The 19,793-nt window shown below is 45.3% G+C and overlaps 1 protein-coding gene and 1 long non-coding RNA gene across 2 annotated transcripts; both read right to left on the bottom strand.

The window, feature by feature from the left end:
* Positions 1-9,720: 9,720 nt before the first annotated feature.
* Positions 9,721-14,438, bottom strand: LOC132449326 (uncharacterized). The gene is made up of 7 exons (XM_060040968.1): positions 14,262-14,438; positions 13,554-13,854; positions 12,366-12,517; positions 12,037-12,116; positions 11,619-11,732; positions 11,377-11,478; positions 9,721-11,213 (listed from the first exon to the last, which is right to left on the bottom strand). Exons 2-7 carry the CDS (start codon positions 13,776-13,778, stop codon positions 11,131-11,133), a joined length of 756 nt encoding a protein of 251 aa, XP_059896951.1. The 5' UTR covers positions 13,779-13,854; positions 14,262-14,438; the 3' UTR covers positions 9,721-11,130.
* Positions 14,439-15,534: 1,096 nt separating this feature from the next.
* On the bottom strand, positions 15,535-19,084 carry LOC132449315 (uncharacterized). The gene is made up of 2 exons (XR_009523558.1): positions 17,438-19,084; positions 15,535-15,845 (listed from the first exon to the last, which is right to left on the bottom strand). It is a non-coding gene; the product is annotated as an uncharacterized LOC132449315 (long non-coding RNA).
* Between the last annotated feature and the right edge of the window lie 709 nt (positions 19,085-19,793).

Genomic DNA, 19,793 nt, shown 5'->3' with positions numbered 1-19,793 from the left:
TTAGGTGGCGGCGAAGGTGGGTAGAGCTATTAGCTCGGGAGCACCTCTAGGGTTGGGAGAGGGTTGCCAGTCCTCTGGTTGCCTTCTTCACACCGCTGGTTTCGCGTGCATAAGTACCCCCCACCATTAACTGCACGAAGACTAGGGCAAGTTAGTTAGCTAGTTTTAATGGTTGTAGTTAACATCAGGATAGGGGTGGGGCTCCTGTTCACCTGTTACCTCAGGTTTTGGGTTTTCGGCGTGTCTCAGTCAAGAGTTGTAACTTGTTAGGCTGATTTGTTTTTGAGGATGGCTTCCCTGGTGGAGAGTTTCATCCAGGAACCTTCACAGGCTTTGCTAGAGCAGTGCACTAAAGAACAACTTCTTAGGATAGCAGAGCACTATGAAGTTGACATTCCAGATAAGAAGTTAAAGGAGAGTGTGAAGACCTGCTTAAGGGATGGTCTGTTTGAGGCTGGAGTTTTGTGCTGGCAGCCAGTTAGCAGTCCAGTGACTAGTGTAGTGCCTAATCCTGGAGCTCTAACATTTGAACAACAGAAGGAGATGCTGCAGTCTTGGCTGAGTATGTTCTAACACACAGAAGTTTCTGTGACACAACGGGAGCCGCTGGTCATAGAAGTGACACTTATTATAGGCCAGTAAAGATAAAAACAGCTAACGAGGCAGATCGGCAAAAGTTTACTCAGGGTGGGAGGAGTTCAGTAGTAAATTCTGACACTTGTAGGTACTGTCAGGCACGGGGGCACTGGAAAAAGGAGTGTCCAGCGCTGAAAGCCAGGAGGTCCTTTGGTCAGGTGAAACCTGCTGTTATGGCTGCTCCAGTTATAACATCTGAGAGCAGGGCGTTAGGTCAAGTGCAGGCTTGTACTAAGCCGGTAGCTCCTCAGGTTGACTACTCTGCTTTCAGATGGATGGGTCTCTTTGGTAGGAGGTGGGGTGCAGGTTCCCATTAAAATACTAAGAGATACTGGAGCACTAGATTCTTTCATTCTTGAGTCTGTTACCATTTTCATCCAGGACTGATACTGGTGGATGTGTAATCACACAGGGGATGGGTATGGTTCCATTCTCGGTCCCATTGCATCGGTTGGCTCTAAATTGTGGTCTTGTTCAGGGGGAGGTGTCAGTGGGTATTCGTCCCCAGTTGCCTATTGAGGGTTTGCATATGATTCTGGGGAATGATTTGGCTGGTGACAAGGTGTGGGCCGATGGTCAGCCTAATGTAGTGCAGCCCCCTACGTTCCCCACTGCAGTAGAGCCCTCTGTGACACCTCTGCCCTTAGGTGACATTTTCCCAGCCTGTGCCGTCACTCGTGCTGCCAGTCGTGATGCCCAGAGGATGGTGGAGCCAGAGTGTTTGGAGTTGCCAGATTCTTTGCTGGTTGACCAGTTAGCGGGTTCTCAGGCTGAGCTAGTGGCAGAACAGAAGGCTGATTCCTCTTTAATGGAGCTGTTTGACCAAGTTGTGCCAGCATCAGAGGTGAGGGATACTGCCCAGTGCTATTTCCTCCTAAATGGGCTATTGGTTCGGAAGTGGCTGTCACATGGTGATGCATCTGTAGGAGAGCCAATCTTCCAAGTTGTTGTCCCTACAAAAAGTCGCAATAAAGTGCTCCAGACGTCACATGGTGACGTGGCAGGTCATCTTGGCGTCCGTAAAACTTACCACCGTATATTGCAACATTTCTTCTGGCCACGCTTAAAGAGAGACGTTGCTCTTTTCGTTAAGACGTGTCATACCTGTCAGATCACTGGCAAGCCAAACCAGGTTGTTAAACCTGCTCCTCTACAGCCGATCCACGCCATTGGACAGCCATTTGAGCATTTGATTATTGAGTGTGTGGGGCCCCTACCTCGGTCCAAATCTGGACACACATATTTGCTGACTGTAATGTGTCAGGTTACCAGGTATCCTGCTGCTTACCCACTTCGCAGCATTACAGCAAAAGCTGTGGTTGGCGCTTTGACTCAGTTCATTTCAGTGTTTGGTATCCCCAAAGTCATACAGTCTGACCAAGGTTCCAACTTCATATCCCATCTGTTTGCTCAGGCGCTTAAACAATTACACATCAAGCATAACAAATCAACAGCCTACCATGCGCAAAGTCAGGGTGCACTTGAACGTTTCCACCAAACGTTGAAATCACTGTTGCGAGCTTATTGTACAGAACTGTCGGGTGACTGGGGGGGTGGGCTGCCCTGGTTGCTGTTAGCAGCTCGCGAAGTTATCCAGGAAAGTACTGGATTCAGCCCGAATGAGCTGGTGTTTGGCCATAAAGTGCGTGGCCCACTTGCAGTTTTGCAAGATGGTTGTTTGCCAGAGGATCCACCTCCAAAACTTAAGGATTATGTTAGTGGTTTCAGATTGAAACTGTACAGGGCAGGTGAGCTGGCTAAGCAAAAGCTGCAGAAGTCACAGGGCAAGATGAAGCAACAATATGACCAACGGGCTGAGGCTTGCCAGTTTAACCCAGGTGACCGTGTACTTACTCTTCTGCCTCTGGTAGATTCCCCCTTTCAAGCTAAGTACAGTGGTCCTTTCTCTGTGGTGCGTCAAGCCTCTGATCTAAACTATTTGATTGAAACTCCTGGCCGTAGAAAATCTACAAGGCTGTGTCATGTAAACCTCCTGAAGCCATATCACACTAGTGAGTCTGTGTCTCCACTGCCGAAGAGCTCTCCAGCCAAGCCAGTGTTGGTCTCTGGCCCTGTTTTGACCTCTTCCATGTCGGAACTAGTGTTAGTTGAGGAGGAAGAGTTGGATATTGCTCCTGAAGATGGGTTGTTGCGGGGCCGGTTGAAAAATTCAGAAACCTTACAGGATCTGAATATCCTTGTCGGTCACTTGTGTGTGTGTGGTTAAACGTGAGGAATTGACTAAACTAATTAACAGCTATCTATCACTGTTTTCCGATACCCCGACCCAAACACATTTAATTGAGCATGACATAGATGTTGGAGTGGCTGAGCCCATCAAGCAGCGCTTTTATCGTGTGTCAGATGAAAAGAGGAGACAGTTGGAGGCTGAAGTACAGTACATGCTGGATAATGATATTGCTGAGCCTTGTTCATCAAACTGGGCCTCCCCATGCCTCCTAGTAAAAAAGGCAGATGCTAGTTTGAGGCCCTGCACTGACTATCGTAAGGTGAACAGTATCACTAAACCTGATCTGTATCCACTTCCTCGTATGGAAGATTGTATTGTTATGGTAGGTTCAGCCACATTTGTGAGCAAATTTGATCTTCTCAAAGGGTACTGGCAAGTCCCACTCACCAAAAGGGCAAGGGATATTTCAGCCTTCATAACTCCTTCTGGCTTGTTTTCATACACTGTCATGCCATTTGGTTTGAGGAATGCTCCTGCAACATTTCAACGGCTAATGAATCGGGTTGTATCAGGGCTTACAGGTTGTGCAGTATACCTAGATGATGTTGTGGTGTATTCTGACACCTGGGAAGAACATGTACAGCGTATAGGTGCTCTCTTTGACAGGTTGGTCTGGGCCAACTTGACAGTAAATCTGGCCAAGTGTGAGTTTGCCAGAGCCACTGTGACCTATCTTGGGAAGGTGGTGGGTCAAGGCCAGGTTCGACCTGTGGAGGCCAAGGTCATGGCAGTGCAAAAGTTCCCCCCCCCCTACCACCAAGAAAGAGCTGATGCGTTTCCTAGGGTTGGTAGGCTACTACCGCAGTTTTTGCAGGAACTTTTCATCTGTGGTTGCACCCTTGACCGACCTCTGAATATATTTTGTCTTCAATGTGTCAAAATGCATTTGACAGGGTAAAAGCCTTGTTGTGTTCAGCCCCAGTGCTGGCAGCGCCACGATTTGATCAGCCCTTTAAACTTCATGTAGATGCCAGCAATGTGGGTGTTGGGGCCGTCCTGTTGCAGGAGAATGCGGAGGGTGTAGATTGTCCTGTGAGCTTCTTCTCAAGAAAATTTAACAAGCATCAATACAACTATTCAGTGATTGAGAAGGAGGCTTTGGCACTTGTTTGGGCTCTGCTGCATTTTGATGTCTATGTTGGTTCAGGATTATCTCCGCTGATTGTTTTCACTGACCATAACCCCCTCACCCTTTTGAAGTCACTGCAAAATCCTAATCAGAGGCTAATGAGGTGGGCGCTGTTCCTGCAGCCATATAACCTAGACATCCGACACATTAAGGGGACTGACAATGTAATTGCAGATGCCCTGTCTCGGGCACCTGTGGACCCTTAGTCTATTTATTCATGCTGTCTCTCATTTCCATGCTCTCCTCTGCTCATCTCTCGGCTCTTCATTCCCTTAAAATGCTCCTTTGGTACCAAGGCTGCTGGGTTGGTGAGGATGGAGGGATGTGTTGGAGGATGCAGCCTGGAGGGAGTGCGGTACTGACTGTCAGTTATTGGTAACGTATGAACCATGACAGTTTGGGACATATTGACACTTTGTTTGATGTATAACACGAGGTGGAACCTCGTTCTTATGGAGGGGGGTGTTACGACCCCTCCCTTTCGGCAGCTGATTACTTCCTGCAGGAGTTGGCTGAAAGCGAGGGTCGTTAGGGCAAGTTGCTCACACCTGGCTAGGCCTCTACCCAAGGTGATATAAGCCAGCCTGGTCTCATTGTCTCTCTCTCTCTCCTAGGCTCCACGCTGCTACAGGTTGTTGGTTCTTGGTTCTTTTGATGGCTTCCTTTTACACTCAACAGCAACACACACATCTCAACTCATCCATGCACTACATTCACCACTGATGCCACTACTCTCCACACCTCATGCTATTGGTAAATATGATTGTTTAAGTGATAATAAAACCTTTCATTTATCACTTTCAACCTGACTTGTCTCCCCTCCCCTCCTTGTCACATATGCTGAGCCAGTTTGTGACAACTCTAATTTAATTTTGTTGATCTTTGTCTTAAGCGTCCCATTCCTCTCTCCACCATACCTTGTGGTTTGAGGAATGTAGACACGGACTAGTCTTTATTTGACATGCAGTTGTTAAATCACTGGTTTGAGTTTTTTCTGAATAAACACTGCTCTATCGCCTGAGCTAATTTGTGATGGAATTCCAAACCTTGGCATGACTTCTCTAGTCAGAAACTTGATTACTGTAGCCGCACTTTGGTCTTTTGATGGGACTGCTTCTATCCATCTGTTGAACACTGTTTTTTCAAATATTGAACACTCATTTAGCTGGATTTCAATCATTGTTTGCAAGTATGGTGAAGAAAAACCTTGTTTTCTAATTTTTTCTAATTCTCCTCAATACCTCCCCCCTTGCGCAATGGTCAGAACCATTCGCATTAAATGATAAGTAAATCTAAGAACGCCGTTGGTGCAACCAACGTCGAAAAGTCTAACCGTAAGTAACCATCAGCAAACTGAAACCAATCTTTTGGGAAGGGAAATCGAAACCAGTATGTCCAAATCCAAAGCCCAATATGGGTGGGTTTACCATCAGCCGCCTGAAACCACGCTGTTCCAAAGTCATGCACTAAACAGAAAAAACGTATATGCGTTAGTGGGCTTCTATACCACAAAGGTAAAATAAAATAAAACGCGACATGCCCCGTTCCAAGACCACCTCTGCTGCCAGAGCTGACATATCTGACTCCTGTTCCCCCTCCATCTTTCATCAGCCGGCTCTTCCTATGATGGTTGCAGTTCGTCACTTCATGTTCCAGTGAGCCAGTGCTCACAGTGACTCTGCCAAGTCATCGTGACTGTGCCTGTTTTAGGTTGTCCCGGACTTCAAGGTGGGATCTTACCCGTCATTGGTTAACCAGCCTTCCATACTGGCTTATTGCAGGATGCCGTACCTGGGATACGATCAATCCCCACCTATGTGGTGGTATAGATCGCAAAGTGGAGGGACGGAGACAGAGTCTTCAGCCGCATCTGCCCTATGCAGCCATGTGTGTGCGTAAAGGATACGCATCAGGGCAATTGTCTGGGGGTACACCTGTAGAGCCAACGCCATTGACGGTGCCTGACCAACCATTGTCCAACATGAGTCAACTAACGTTTGATGAGCAAAAATAACTTTTGCAAATGCAGTTAGAACATAAGAAATGGGTGGTGGTGCAAGAGTTAGAGCAGAGGAGGATCGAGGCTTTCGAAAGAGAGAAAGATCGATTGCTTGAGATGGAGCGGCTTAAGCATACCGAGCATGAACAAGCTCGAGAGCTTGAGCGCACCAGGCTTAAGTTGGAAGCTGAGGGTAGAGGCAGTGCCGGCCAGCATTCAGGCTTGGGAAGTATGATTAAGTTCCTTCCAAAGTTCAATGAGCGTGATCCCGATGTCTTCTTTTCATTATTTGAAAATGTTGCTGCAAATCAAGATTGGAGTAGCGAGGATAAAACTCTGCTGTTACAGACTGTTCTAATTGGCCGCGCACAAGAAGCGTTTGTGGCTTTGTCTTTTGAAGAAAGGAGAAGTTATTAGAAAGTAAAAGAGGCTGTGCTGAAGTGCTATGAACTTGTTCCAGAAGCATACAGACAGCGTTTTCGCAATTTAAGAAAATTCGAGGCAAACTCATTCGGAGGTAGCCAGGGAGCTCGCAAGTCTTTTCAATCGCTGGCTCACTGCAGAGGGTGTTGTTGAATTCGATGGCTTGCGTCATTTAGTGATGTTGGAAAAAAAAAAAACAGTTAAAAAACATAGTGCCAGAACGCATTGTTACATATCTTAACGAGCATAACGTGAAGACCGCAGCCGAGGCTGCTGTCCTCGCTGATGGCTATGTGTTGACTCAGAAGAATCAATTAGCCTATGTACGAGACTACTCGCAACGGTATGACAATCGCAGAGATGACCGCGACCGCCGCAGAGATCACCGCGACGTTGATACGCAAGTGGTTCGTGGAAATGTGGGTCCTCCTGGAAGGTTGGATTCTGTGCCTCATAGCAGAACCGATAGCAAAAGTGAAGAAGACAATAAATGTAATTATTGTTGGCGATTGGGCCATTGGAAAATAGATTGTCCAGCTTTGCTTGCTCGCAGAAAGAGTAGGCTTACAGAAATTAATAGGGAAGTCAAGGACGTCGGCTGTGTGGCTTCGATTCCTGCTGCGCATTTGGGAAGTGAACGAAAGGCAAATGTGTTTCAGTTGAAGGCTACGAAGACTGTTCACGAGCTGTTTGATTTACAGGATGTAAAGAGGATGGATGATAAACCTAAAGGAACGACCATGTCTAACTATGCTCCTTTCATTACAGAGGGGTTTGTGTCAATGATGGGAGATGATCGTATAGTGCCAGTAAAAATACTGCGTGACACAGGATCATCTGAGAGTTTTATACGCCAATCGTCTTTGCCTTTCTCCTCTTTATCGGACACTGGGAGCTGTGTTTTGATTCGGGGAATTGGCCTTCATCCGTTTCCAATGCCATTGCACAAAATTAAGTTACATTCTGGATTTGTGAATGGCGAAGTGATTATCGCTGAACGTCCGACTCTGCCTGAAGATGATATTGACCTGATTATTGGAAATAATTTGGGGGGGGATTGCGTATGGCCTGAGAAGTCATGTCATTTCCCGGTGGTAGAATCAGTAACTACAGCATCAGCAGCATCAACAAATGTCTTCTGGATTTCCCAGAGGTGTTCACTGCCTGCGCTGTGACGCGAGCGATGGCTCGTGCGCAGACAGAGAAGTCGTGTGATGTGTCCAAGACTGGTGCAGCTAAAGTGTTTGTCCCAGAGTTACCAGCACCATTGTCTGTGAGAGTTGACAGTGAGATAATTGGAGCACAGAAGAATGGTCCAAGTCTTGAGAAGTATTTTGCATTTGCCTCTGGTACTGATCAAGCCGAGCATGGGTATTCGATCCAGGATGGATTATTGGTGCGTAGGTGGTCACCTCATGGAGACACGGGTGTGGTAGATCAGGTGTTGCAGGTGGTGATGCCTGTAGACAATCACCAATCACCTGCCTACTGCTTTATAAAGAGTAGTTCTTTGCTGCATGGGTATTTTGTTCGATGCTCCCCTACCCCACCACCACCAGGTCTGCCCCAGTCTACCGGTCCAGGGGAAGGCCCCGCCCCTGCTAGTTCTGGCAGGATAGGCCGAGTCCACACGTCGTCCTGGATCCGTGATGGGGCTCACGCCAAAGACTTATCATGCAAAATATTCTCTCATGTTATTATTCAAAATAAATCTTTATTCGTGTTTATTGGTGAATAAGTCTTCATGGGAGAAAAACCTAACCGTATTTAACCGGCCATGCAGAAAGAGAATGAGTCCTCTTAAGGGTATTATACTGTCCGCATGAATAGCCCAAACAACAGGACACATGCTTGGATCATTCTATGGTGTAACAGCTCTCTAAATTAGACCCAGGACCAGCATTAACATATTCATACAGAGATTAATCTGAGCCCCTAACCCAATCGCCAAAAGCATTTTATGGACATGAACATGAGCTGATGTGCCCAGCGGTGGACCCAGTTGTGTTGCAGACCTTGGCAGACTGGTTGAAGAGAGCTTGTTTGAATTTGTGACCACTTCAAAAAGATCTCGCCCCACAGAACACTCGCATCAGACTACCAAATTTATGTTCTAGGTAAACAATTTTACCATTGTGAAAATTAAAAAGCACCAACTATTTATGTCCTATTTGTTGCTCATAATTCTACACCACCTTTTTAAATCTTATCTGTACCAGTAGTAAAATCACTTGAGCAGATCTTAAATGTGGCTAGCTAAGCATGTCACAAGACTAACTTTGGCAGCCATTGCTCTGCTTGAGCACACACACTGAACTCAGAAAACTCCTGCCTGAAGCAGTTTTCTCGAGCAGTCACTTATAGCTTTCTTTGTTCTGCTTCATATGTGAATTCAATGATTTACATGTGGTTTATTTTGACTACTTCTATGACAAGATGGGTATTTTGTCCCGTAGAAGTAGAAAGTGTAGAAAAAATTAGAGTAGTGCAAGCTATCAAATTAGTCTCAATACGATACAAACAATTCAATGCACTACCTCAATTATGACACAGTTTATCACTTGCAAATCTCATAGCCATTTTCACACAATTGTATATGATACTCTTAAAGGCAGCTTAAACAAGCCATCATGCCCACACACTCCCACACCAGAATATGTGGAAACAGTGAATACTCAACCTATTGTTTTTTTGTCCTGCATTTCTTCTTCCCACCAGAGAAGCATTGATTATGCCCTTTGATTGAGATGTCATGGTTTCTCCAAAGAGTCTAGAAAGTGTCCCCACCAAAATAACAAATAAGGGCAGATAGGCTATGAAAAAAAGAAATATAAAGTAACTCAAGTGCCATTATTACTGAGATTGAGTATCTATGTTATTGGATGCTGTGATTTTAAATCATTATCTTAATGTCTTTACAAGTAGTTACACAGTTGTACATGTTGACTTAACTGATATCTATCAGTATCATAGCTGATTCAACATTGGCCACAGCCAAACACTTGTTTTCACTGCAGACATTTGGAAACTAAAATGGAACTTAAATGATAGACTTTGCTGTGGGCACAACCTATTACTGTGTATCGTGCACTCAAGCTGCCTTTATTCATTAAGAAAATACACTGACATAATGACATCATAGATAAACAATTTATTATATTGCAAAGCACAGCAAACAATCATAATATAGATATGACAGAGACATCAACTCAATGATCACATTGCCTTTATAGTTGCATTAACACGATAAAAAAAATTGTTTTAATTCAAGGATGAATTGAATTGAATTGAAAAAGTTTTTATTTCAAACAAGTAAATAATAATAAAAAATAATAATAATAAACAATCAAATAAATGAAACAAGTGGACAGTTACAATAAAGTAATGTTTACACACAATGAAAACCACAAAAGAAGAAACTGTCTTACACTTGCTTTACCTGTTCGAAAAGGGGTGAGAAGAAGAAAACTTATTTAATCTCACCCCTTCTTCCTAATTTATTAATCTATAATGATTAGCTTCCTTATATAATAATCATCAAAAAATAATTGTATATTAATATACATTAGTTTAAATAATTGTATATTAATATACATTAGTTTACAATATGATACAATTCATTACTACCTGCGTATTTATCTAATAATATTGTCAAGTTATCTTTTAATAATATCTAATTAAACATTCAATATTCTAAAGTGATTGTCCAATATATACATACATGAAAACATATACACTATGTTAGACACCTTCTTCATCCCTGTACCTTGTAAAAATCAATTCTTTGTATTTTATTTTAAACTGATTAATGTTTGGACATTCCTTGATCTCCCCACTCAAACTGTTCCACAGTCTTACACCACATATTGAAATACAAAACATTTTCCTGGTCGTACGGACGCCGTTCACTTTGAAATGTAATTTTCCCCTTAAATTATAACCCCCCTCACGATCACTGAATAATTTTTGTATGTTTAAGGGTAATATGTTGATTTTAGCCTTAAACATTATCTGTGTGGTTTGAAATTCCACCAGATCTGTGAATTTTAATAATTTTGACCGTATGAATAGTGGGTTAGTGTGATCCAGATATCTCACATTGTGAATAATGCGAATGGCTTTTTTTTGGAGAATAGTAAGTGAATGTAATGAAGTTTTGTACGTGTTGCCCCAGACTTCCGTACAGTAATTGAGGTATGGTAAGACTAGTGAACAGTAGAGAATACGGAGTGATTTTTGATCTAGAACCAATTTTACTTTGTTTAATACATAAATGCTTCTTGATAGTTTTGATTGTACGTGTGTAATGTGTGATTTCCAACTGAATCGTTCGTCGATTATAATCCCAAGAAATGTATTTTCGTAAACTCTTTCAATTTCAACTCCATTTATATTTATATGTATTTCTGTGTTTTTTCTGCAGTTACCAAATAACATTAATTTTGTTTTGCTTAAGTTTAATGATAGTTTGTTTGTATCAAACCATGTTTTTATTTTGCTCATTTCCTTAGTGATGATTTTTTCTAGTTGTTTTAAATTCTCCCCAGAACAGAAAATATTAGTGTCATCAGCAAACAAAACCAACCTCAAGACATTTGAAACATTACAAATATCATTAATATACAATATGAACAGTTTGTATATTGTTACAGGATGTTACAGGTATTGACACAATCAACATATTGCCATGGATTAAAAGATGCAAGTTGTCAAGTTTTGGTCACGCGTTTCGGGACTTTGATAATTGCTCTCATTTGTGTCATTAAGGCAGAGTTCTGCAAGGGACAAATGAAACATGACCGGTCAACAACTATGGAGAGTTAGATCAATAGGCTGTTGGATGTGCCACTGCACTCATGCACGCACGCACGCGCACGCACACGCACACGCACACACACACACACACACACACACACACACAGGTATTTTCTTTCTCACCTGCTCCATGATACTTGAAAGGGGGCGGGGTCACCAGGCCCTTGCAGGAGGCCTGCAGTCTGGTTGGTCGGATGTAATACTCGTGTAAATCTGAATATAGACCTGCAAACAAACAAGTAGCACAATTAGGTAAACAAACTATGAGCAACCCCCCACATTGTAGTGCTTAATCTAGAAAAACACCAGATGGACAGTCAGACAGAGAGAGATGGGGACAGACAAACAGACGAGTACTGCATCACCATAGGTAAACAGGTAGTCCAGAGCACCATATCGAGGCACATGTGCTTTAGCCGTCATGACCAGACACTCATTGCAGGCCTTGAGGAATTGGAACTTCGCTGACGCCCCGAAATCTGAAATAGAGACCCAATGCATGGCTTATATTTCCATTAAACAGGCACTATGAATGTTTTTTCCATTAGCAGCCTCAAGTGGTTTGAATGGTAGCTACGCTTATAGCTAAATTATGTATCTGACAACGGTTTCTGACGGTTGGTACTGTTCATTTTCACACAGGGGCAAGAATAAAACGATTTTTGAACGGATTCACTCGCTATTAATGGAGTTAGTAGATACAGTAGATCTACACATTGCAGGTTTGCACATCATCATATGTATCATGCGATTATGCATTCTTTTATTGGTTTATTTACTTACTAGGCAGATGGAGGTGAAGTGTGTTTTTGCCAAGTACAATGCCGTTGAAGTGGTGGTGGACACACCACATTGTCCTGTTCCTGTTACATGAAGAAAGGAATACAACTGTTGTTGTGATTTGAAAGCCGCAGTTACAGCTACTTCAAGCTAATGGACTACAGTACACACTTAACGTAAAAAGATTCTCCTGACATGAGGCCAAAATGTGTAACGCAATATATAAGGTTAACCCTAACTACCAAATAATGATCTACACACTGGTCTTCAGCCATTAGCGTTGAGTGCTCCTGAGAGTGGGGGAGCAGAAATCGAAAGTGAGCGCTACTCACGGGACACTCAGCAGGTGGCCCATGTCCAGGTGGATGGTGCCGTTGGGCCCCCAGGTGAACTTTGCCCATGAACTCTTGGCGTGGGTCAGGGCATACAGATCAATGGAGTCAATAGAGTACGCCTCCTGCAGGATCCATGTCCCAGCAAAGAGCTGATCGATAATAGTGCGACAAAATTGTTTTGTTTTTTTTAGTCAAATCCAGCTTCCTCAATTGGTCATAAAAACGAGAGAAATTAGAAGAAATGAATCGTTGTCGTCTCCTCATGTGTGCATCTGAGGGGGGGGGGGGGGCAGTCTAACTGTAAGTCCACACCATAAGCGACCAAAGTTTCGCTGCAAATATTTCTGTTCGCTTTGGTTGCTCAAGACGCACATGACGTACAATTCAATTTTGCCTGCCGGTACAATTCAATTGCCTGATGCTCTTCGCAAGCGAAGAGCAAGCGAAGAGCAAGCGAAGAGCAAGCGAAGAGCGTCTACATTCTGATTGGCTGTCAGTGTTTTGCCGCTGAAACGCGTCATAGTAATTTGCATAAAGTTCAACAGTTTTCAACTTTTTTTGGACGCTCTGGTCGCTTAACTTTGGCTGCTGGTAGCGTTGGTCGCTTTGGTCGCTCTTGCCAGTGCCGCCGCTCCCATAACACGCACTACGCGCTGCGCGTAGGGCCTCAAGTCCTGAGGGGGCCCCAAAAAATCAAATAAATAAATAAATAAAATTAATCCCCCCCGTCCGTCCGTCAACAATTGTTTGCTACCCCCCCGTCAACAATTGTCAACAATTCAGCACAGGGGGCTGGTAGGGGGAATTCGGGGGGGGGGGGGGGGGGCCCATAAAGGAGTTATGCTTAGGGCCCCAAAATAGCTAGCAGCGGCACTGGGTCTTGCCCATAGAAAGTGAATGACTTCCGGCGATTTGGTAGCTCAATTTGCTTCTGGTGTGGACGTACAGTAAGGGTAAGGGTGTATTTCCAGAAGAAAGCTGCGGCGGTTTAACCCCCGATCCCTGCAGTCTACTGGTAGATGCCCTTGTGCAAGATGCCCAAACGCCCCAGCCTGCCCCAGTGACGTGCATCTTAAATCACTCTAAATCACATTTGAAGAAAGTCCCTGCTATATGGCTAAATAGAAGTGTATAATAATCGTCATAGATTGATGTTATGCATCTGTCTGTGGGTTGGATTCATACCAGTTTAAGGATTTTCTTAGTAGGGATGGGTTCCAGGAGTTGGGAGCAGTTTGGTGATGGTAATGACACAGGGTAGTAGACCTTCAATAACAGCACCACAAACATGGCACCGTACAGGAGAAAGAGGCACTGGCGCATGTAGCGTCGCAATGTGTGTTTTTCTACAACACTGAATCTTGGCGGATGGATCCTCTCTGACGAGGTTCTCTCCATCTTCATCCACATCGTCGCTGCCGTTCTTATCCCTCACAATGGGGGACTGACTGCTGAAGGACGGGCCAGGATCGGAACCAGTCAGTTCCTAAGATGGCCGTAAAGAGGAAGAAAATTGACATTACAAAACAATCAGGAACAGGTTAAGGTCCCGGCTAAAAATACCTAGGTCATTTCACTTGTATTTAATTGTAAAAGTATTAAAAATAACATTCATAGAGATGTATTTATTTATTCTTACTGATTTCTTATATATATGTATTATTATGGGATTTTTCATGCGAGTTGCTGTAACGCCTTCATTTCCCCTTAGGGATGAATAAATAATCGATCAACTATTTATGACTGGTCTGCAATTATGAACATATTATTAATCATTTCCAACATCATCATTATTGTTTGCGACCTTTTTTTATTATGCTTTAGCCTTTATATGCCAAAGAGAGTCATCGATCACCTCAATGAAACGCAGTTTTAGAAAAAAAGTAAACTCACCAGTGACAACGATTTCTTCCCAATATGACGTTATGAGCAGTGGCGGATTTAGCAAATTGGGGTCCAAGGCGAAGATGTGTATGAGGCCCACCTCATCCAATCTTTAAAAGAGAACAGAGGAAAGAAAATGCACAGACTGAATGGTGGATAGGCAGGTCAAGCTAATCTACTGAGTACAGTGTCGTGTGATTCTCTGATAGGCAGGGTCATTTTCTTCCTTCATTTCTCGTCAATGAGTCATCTTGGGTTGGATTCTTATCGTGTTCCTCCCTTCTTATCTTGTTAAACCCTTTAAAAGCAGCTATTCAGAAAGGAGCTAAGGCAAGGTGGCAGACAAAGGCATGCACACACGCACACACACACACAAACACACACACACACACACCACACACACTGGCCACCATGTTGAAAGTTGTCAAAATCAACATTACACATCCACAGGCCACAGATTATGTCGAAACATCATGAAATTTGCCCTATATGATCTTCAGACCAAGCCGTACAAACGTGCCAAATTACTATTTCAAATACTACACCAATTGGCCGTCACAGCCAATCAAACTTGATGGCAAAGCCTGGCCGCCATGTTGAAAGTTGTCAATATCAACATCACATATCCACAAGCCAAAAATGATGTCCAATCATCATGAAACTTGCCCTATATGATCTTCAGACCAAGCCGAACAAATGTGCAAAACAGCATTTTCTAATTAAAAAACGTTTGGCCGTGACAGCCAGGGCCGTTGCACCAAATCCTGGGCCCCTATACTATAGGTACTGATGGACCCCCCTGCGCTAAGTTGTTGACGGGGGGGGGGGGGGGGGGGGTGTATGGAGCGATTGTTGACGGGGAAGACGTGGCCAATGGGTAATTTTTTTATTTTATTTTTTTTCATGGGCCCCCCCTCTGCCTTGGGCCCCCACACAACTGTCCCCTTTGTCCCCTTTGTCCGTCGGCCCTGGTGACAGCCAAGCAAACTTGACGACAAAGCCGCCAAGCAGGGAGTAAGCCTGTTTTGAGCAACTCTTTAACATATCATAGCCAAACTTGCTAGATTATGACCAATCATCATGAAACTTGCCATGTTTGATCTTCAGACCAAGCCGAACAAACCTGCACAACAGCTTTTTCTAATTCAAAACCGTTTGGCCGTGACAGCCAATCAAACTTGACGGCAAACCCGCCTGACAGGAAGTGTGGTTGCAATTTTTGTTAATGACTTATCTAATTTACTTCAACTAGCTATGAGCAATAGAAATCGGGGAGTCCGGAAAAAATAATGACAGAGATTTTATTGTTACCCACAAAATAGGTACAACAGAACCGAGCATGTGGTTTTGCAAAAGACACACTGACTGGGGCTCCGATCCCAGTCCCTCTTATCCACACCAACTGTGCTGTCATGCATGTAATATATGACCGTCCTGGTATATGTTCAAAATGGCCTTACATTCCCTTACGTATGTGCTCATCTCCTGTAGTTAATCTAAAAATGGGAGGATGACAGTAGCCTGGGCCCCAAAGTCCTTGGCGCCTTATCAGGCCATTACTCTGGGTCCAGGTGTGGTTTCTCTACTTTTCCACTGTGGAGGTGGGGCGGCGTCTGGCCTGCAGGGGGAGCATGGAGCACCGGGTCTGCTGGGGTGATGGGGTCTGATTGCGGACAGGTGTCCGCATTCACCGTAGGGTGAATGCGGTGTCAAAGTTCGATGCCTACCCAATGCCTCGGATCGACGAGCTAGTGGACCGGCTTGGCATGGCCAAATATTATACGACCCTGGACTGCACGAAGGGCTACTGGCAGATTCCGTTGTCTCCAGCAGCCCGAGAAAAAACTGCGTTCTCCACTCCGCTCGGTCTTTACCAGTTCAAGGTGCTTCCGTTCGGGTTGTTCGGGGCCCCGGCCACGTTTCAGCGACTGATGGACCGTGTGTTACGGCCTCATGCTGCATATGCTGCCGCCTACATAGATGACATCGTCATCTATGGTGACGAGTGGGGGCAGCATGTGCAGCAGGTGGCGGCCGTCCTTCAGTCGCTGAGACGGGCGGGGCTCACGGCCAACCCGAAGAAGTGTGTGATCGGGCGGAGGGAGATTCAGTATCTGGGGTTCCACCTGGGGCGGGGGAAGGTCCGGCCGCAGGTCGGTAAGACCGCGGCGGTCGCCGCTGCCCCTCGACCCAGGACCAAGAAGGAGGTGAGGCGGTTCCTGGGGCTGGCGGGTTACTATCGGCAGTTCGTGCCGAACTTCTCCGACCTGGCCAGCCCCTTGACCGACCTCACCCGGAAGAGGGCCCCAGATACAGTCCAGTGGTCGGAGCCATGCCAGGTGTCGTTTGAGGCTATTAAAACAGCCCTCTGTGGGGAAGCAGTCCTGTGTGCTCCTAATTTTGCTCTCCCTTTCTCCGTCCAGGCAGACGCGTCGGATAGGGGGTTGGGCGCGGTCCTGACCCAGCAGGTTGAGGGGACCGACCGTCCGGTGCTGTACCTGAGCTGCAAGCTGTCTGACCGCGAGGGTCGGTACAGCACGGTAGAGAAGGAGTGTCTCGCCATCCGGTGGGCGGTCGGTGCCCTTCGCTACTACCTGCTGGGTCGCCAGTTCACCCTCTACTCCGACCACGCCCCCCTCCAGTGGCTCCACCGGATGAAGGATGCCAACGCGAGGATCACCCGGTGGTACCTCGCGCTGCAGCCGCTCAATTTCCGGGTGGCCCACAGGCCGGGGGCGCAGATGGTCGTGGCAGACTTCCTCTCCCGTCCCGGGGGGGGGGGGGGGAGTAGGTTTACGGCCGGATGGGTCCCCGACCTGTGTCGGGCGGTGGGGGTATGTGGAGGTGGGGCGGCGTCTGGCCTGCAGGGGGAGCATGGAGCACCGGGTCTGCTGGGGTGATGGGGTCTGATTGCGGACAGGTGTCTGCAATCTGACCCAATCAGGAAGTGTGTATTTATGTGCCTGCTTGTCTTTCAGTCAGGGCTTGAGATAGGGAGGAGGAAGACGCTCTCTGCGAGCCAGAGAGAGCATCGTAAAACCAGGAGACGGACGGATTTGAACAGTGAACCGTTGTCCTTTTGTTCGTGTGTCTTTAAGATTGTGTAACCAAAGTGGAAATAAAGAGGAGTTCGCTCCATTTCCACCAAGAACTGTGTCCTGACTCCGTGAACCCGTTACATCCACCATTAATGTTTATGCCTGATGTATATAGGCCTGATAATACTCATAGTTAATATAAAAGTAATGGTTAATTTCTCCCACATATCCCCCCTTGTTGGGGCCGATAAGGTTCCAACAAATTACTTGAATTATTGCTAAGCCTATATGCTGCTAAGCCCTTGCCAAATTGACACCACATCTGGTCATCGGTAAAAACCTCGGTAAAAAGCTTCGACAGGGATTTCAACCTGATTTTAGGCCAAAAAGATTTACCAAATGCAGCGTATTATTAACACTCTAATCCCTACAAGTTGTTCATATGTAATCATAAAACCTTTCTAATCATAATAACACAATATTCTATATTCATCATGCAACTATATCAAATGTGTATCTAGAATACCTACATAATAATCATAAACAGCATAATAATCAATCATTCAGCATGCATTGAAAATTGGCATTTCAAAAATATGTGACATCATATTATACATTTCAAAAATGTGTGACCCAATATTATACAAAAAAATGTGACCCAATAATATACATTTAAAGAAATACGTGACATAATAATATGCGTCATAATAATACACTCAAAAACGGATGTTTCATCATAATACCGTTTTTAGAAATTTGAGATTGTCTGCATGCTTGCATGGATTTGAATGGCTCAGGTGATCTTCATGTATTGGTGCGCAGGATACGAGTGGGGGGTTTTGGACATTGTGATAGATGTTGCTCCTGATGACTGAAATCAAGCCTCGTAGATCACGAGGCCGGCTCACATGGAGAGGTTACTAGCACATCGTGTGAGCCTCCACCTGGTGTTTGATATATCACAGTCCACTCTCCTCTTCAGGTTCGCTCTGAAGCACTTTTCCATAGAGCTTCCACTCCCAATCATTTGACTCATCTATGCCAGTTACCCTAAGGGTCATCTCCCTTGAGAGCCTAGATGCTATCATAGATCACTTTCAGCATCATTGTGTGGCTGTCGCTCCTGACTCGGCTGGGTCTGGTCCTAGGGTAGTTGGTCAGCCCCAGGCGTGTCTACATCTGGCTCCTCCTCACGCTCATCCCTGGTTTTAGGTGGAGCGGCTTTTGTGCAGTGGTTGAGGTGATACCATGTGGCACTTCCTTCCACCTGGATGGCTGTTGGTGTTGCGTTGGTGACTTTGTATGGCCCTTCTCTCCTGGGCTCGTTCCACTTTCTCCTGAACACCCTTAGGTACACTTGGTCACCTGGCTCCACCCCCCTTGGTGGCTCCTTCTCCAACTCTGGAACTCTGTCTTTCTCCTGTTGAAAAATAAGCCTGTGTATGCCAGTTAGTTGTCTCATATAGCGTCTTAATTCAGTTTCCAATTGTTCTAATGGAGGTCCTTTATGAGGCCCTCGAATGACAGGTGAAGGCATGGGTCGACCCGTAAGCATTTCATGCGGGGTTAGATGCGTCATTCTGTTAGTTTTCATGCGATAACTCATTAGTGTCAGTCGTAGTGCATTAGTCCTTTAATTTAGTACTCTGTTACGACCCCTCCCTTTCGGCAGCTGATTACTTCCTGCAGGAGTTGGCTGAAAGCGAGGGTCGTTAGGGCAAGTTGCTCACACCTGGCTAGGCCTCTACCCAAGGTGATATAAGCCAGCCTGGTCTCATTGTCTCTCTCTCTCTCTCCTAGGCTCCACACTGCTACAGGTTGTTGGTTCTTGGTTCTTTTGATGGCTTCCTTTTACACTCAACAGCAACACACACATCTCAACTCATCCATGCACTACATTCACCACTGATGCCACTACTCTCCACACCTCATGCTATTGGTAAATATGATTGTTTAAGTGATAATAAAACCTTTCATTTATCACTTTCAACCTGACTTGTCTCCCCTCCTTGTCACATATGCTGAGCCAGTTTGTGACAAGTGGGGGCTCGTCCGGGATCCAGTACTAGGATTAAAATAGCTTAAATTTTGACTGTACTGGTAAATTGGCCCGGTTTAGGTTGGTGTGTGCTTCCTCCTCTTGCAGACAATGGTTTTTGGTTTGCTTTGTTGGAGTGTACACTACTTGTTGTTGGACATAGCTGACTGTGCTGTGGTTAATCATCAACTGTTCTGGGAGGGGAAATGTCAGGTTGTTGTCAGTGCTGGTTATTTCTTGTAGGAAATTAAAGGAGAGGTATTTTGTGGTGAAGGTGATTAGTTTTGACTGGGGCTTTGCGGTTAGCCCTACCTGGGGTATGTTGGTATCTGTTGGAGCAGGAGTTTCTACCCCCTGTTAGGTTTGGTAGCGGGTTCCTCTAGGGGACTCGTGGTGATCAATTTAGGTGGCGGCGAAGGTGGGTAGAGCTATTAGCTCGGGAGCACCTCTAGGGTTGGGAGAGGG

The sequence above is a fragment of the Gadus macrocephalus genome, chromosome 2, assembly GCF_031168955.1.
Source record: "Gadus macrocephalus chromosome 2, ASM3116895v1".
Taxonomy (NCBI): domain Eukaryota; kingdom Metazoa; phylum Chordata; class Actinopteri; order Gadiformes; family Gadidae; genus Gadus; species Gadus macrocephalus.
This window is presented reverse-complemented; position numbering and strand designations above follow the sequence as displayed.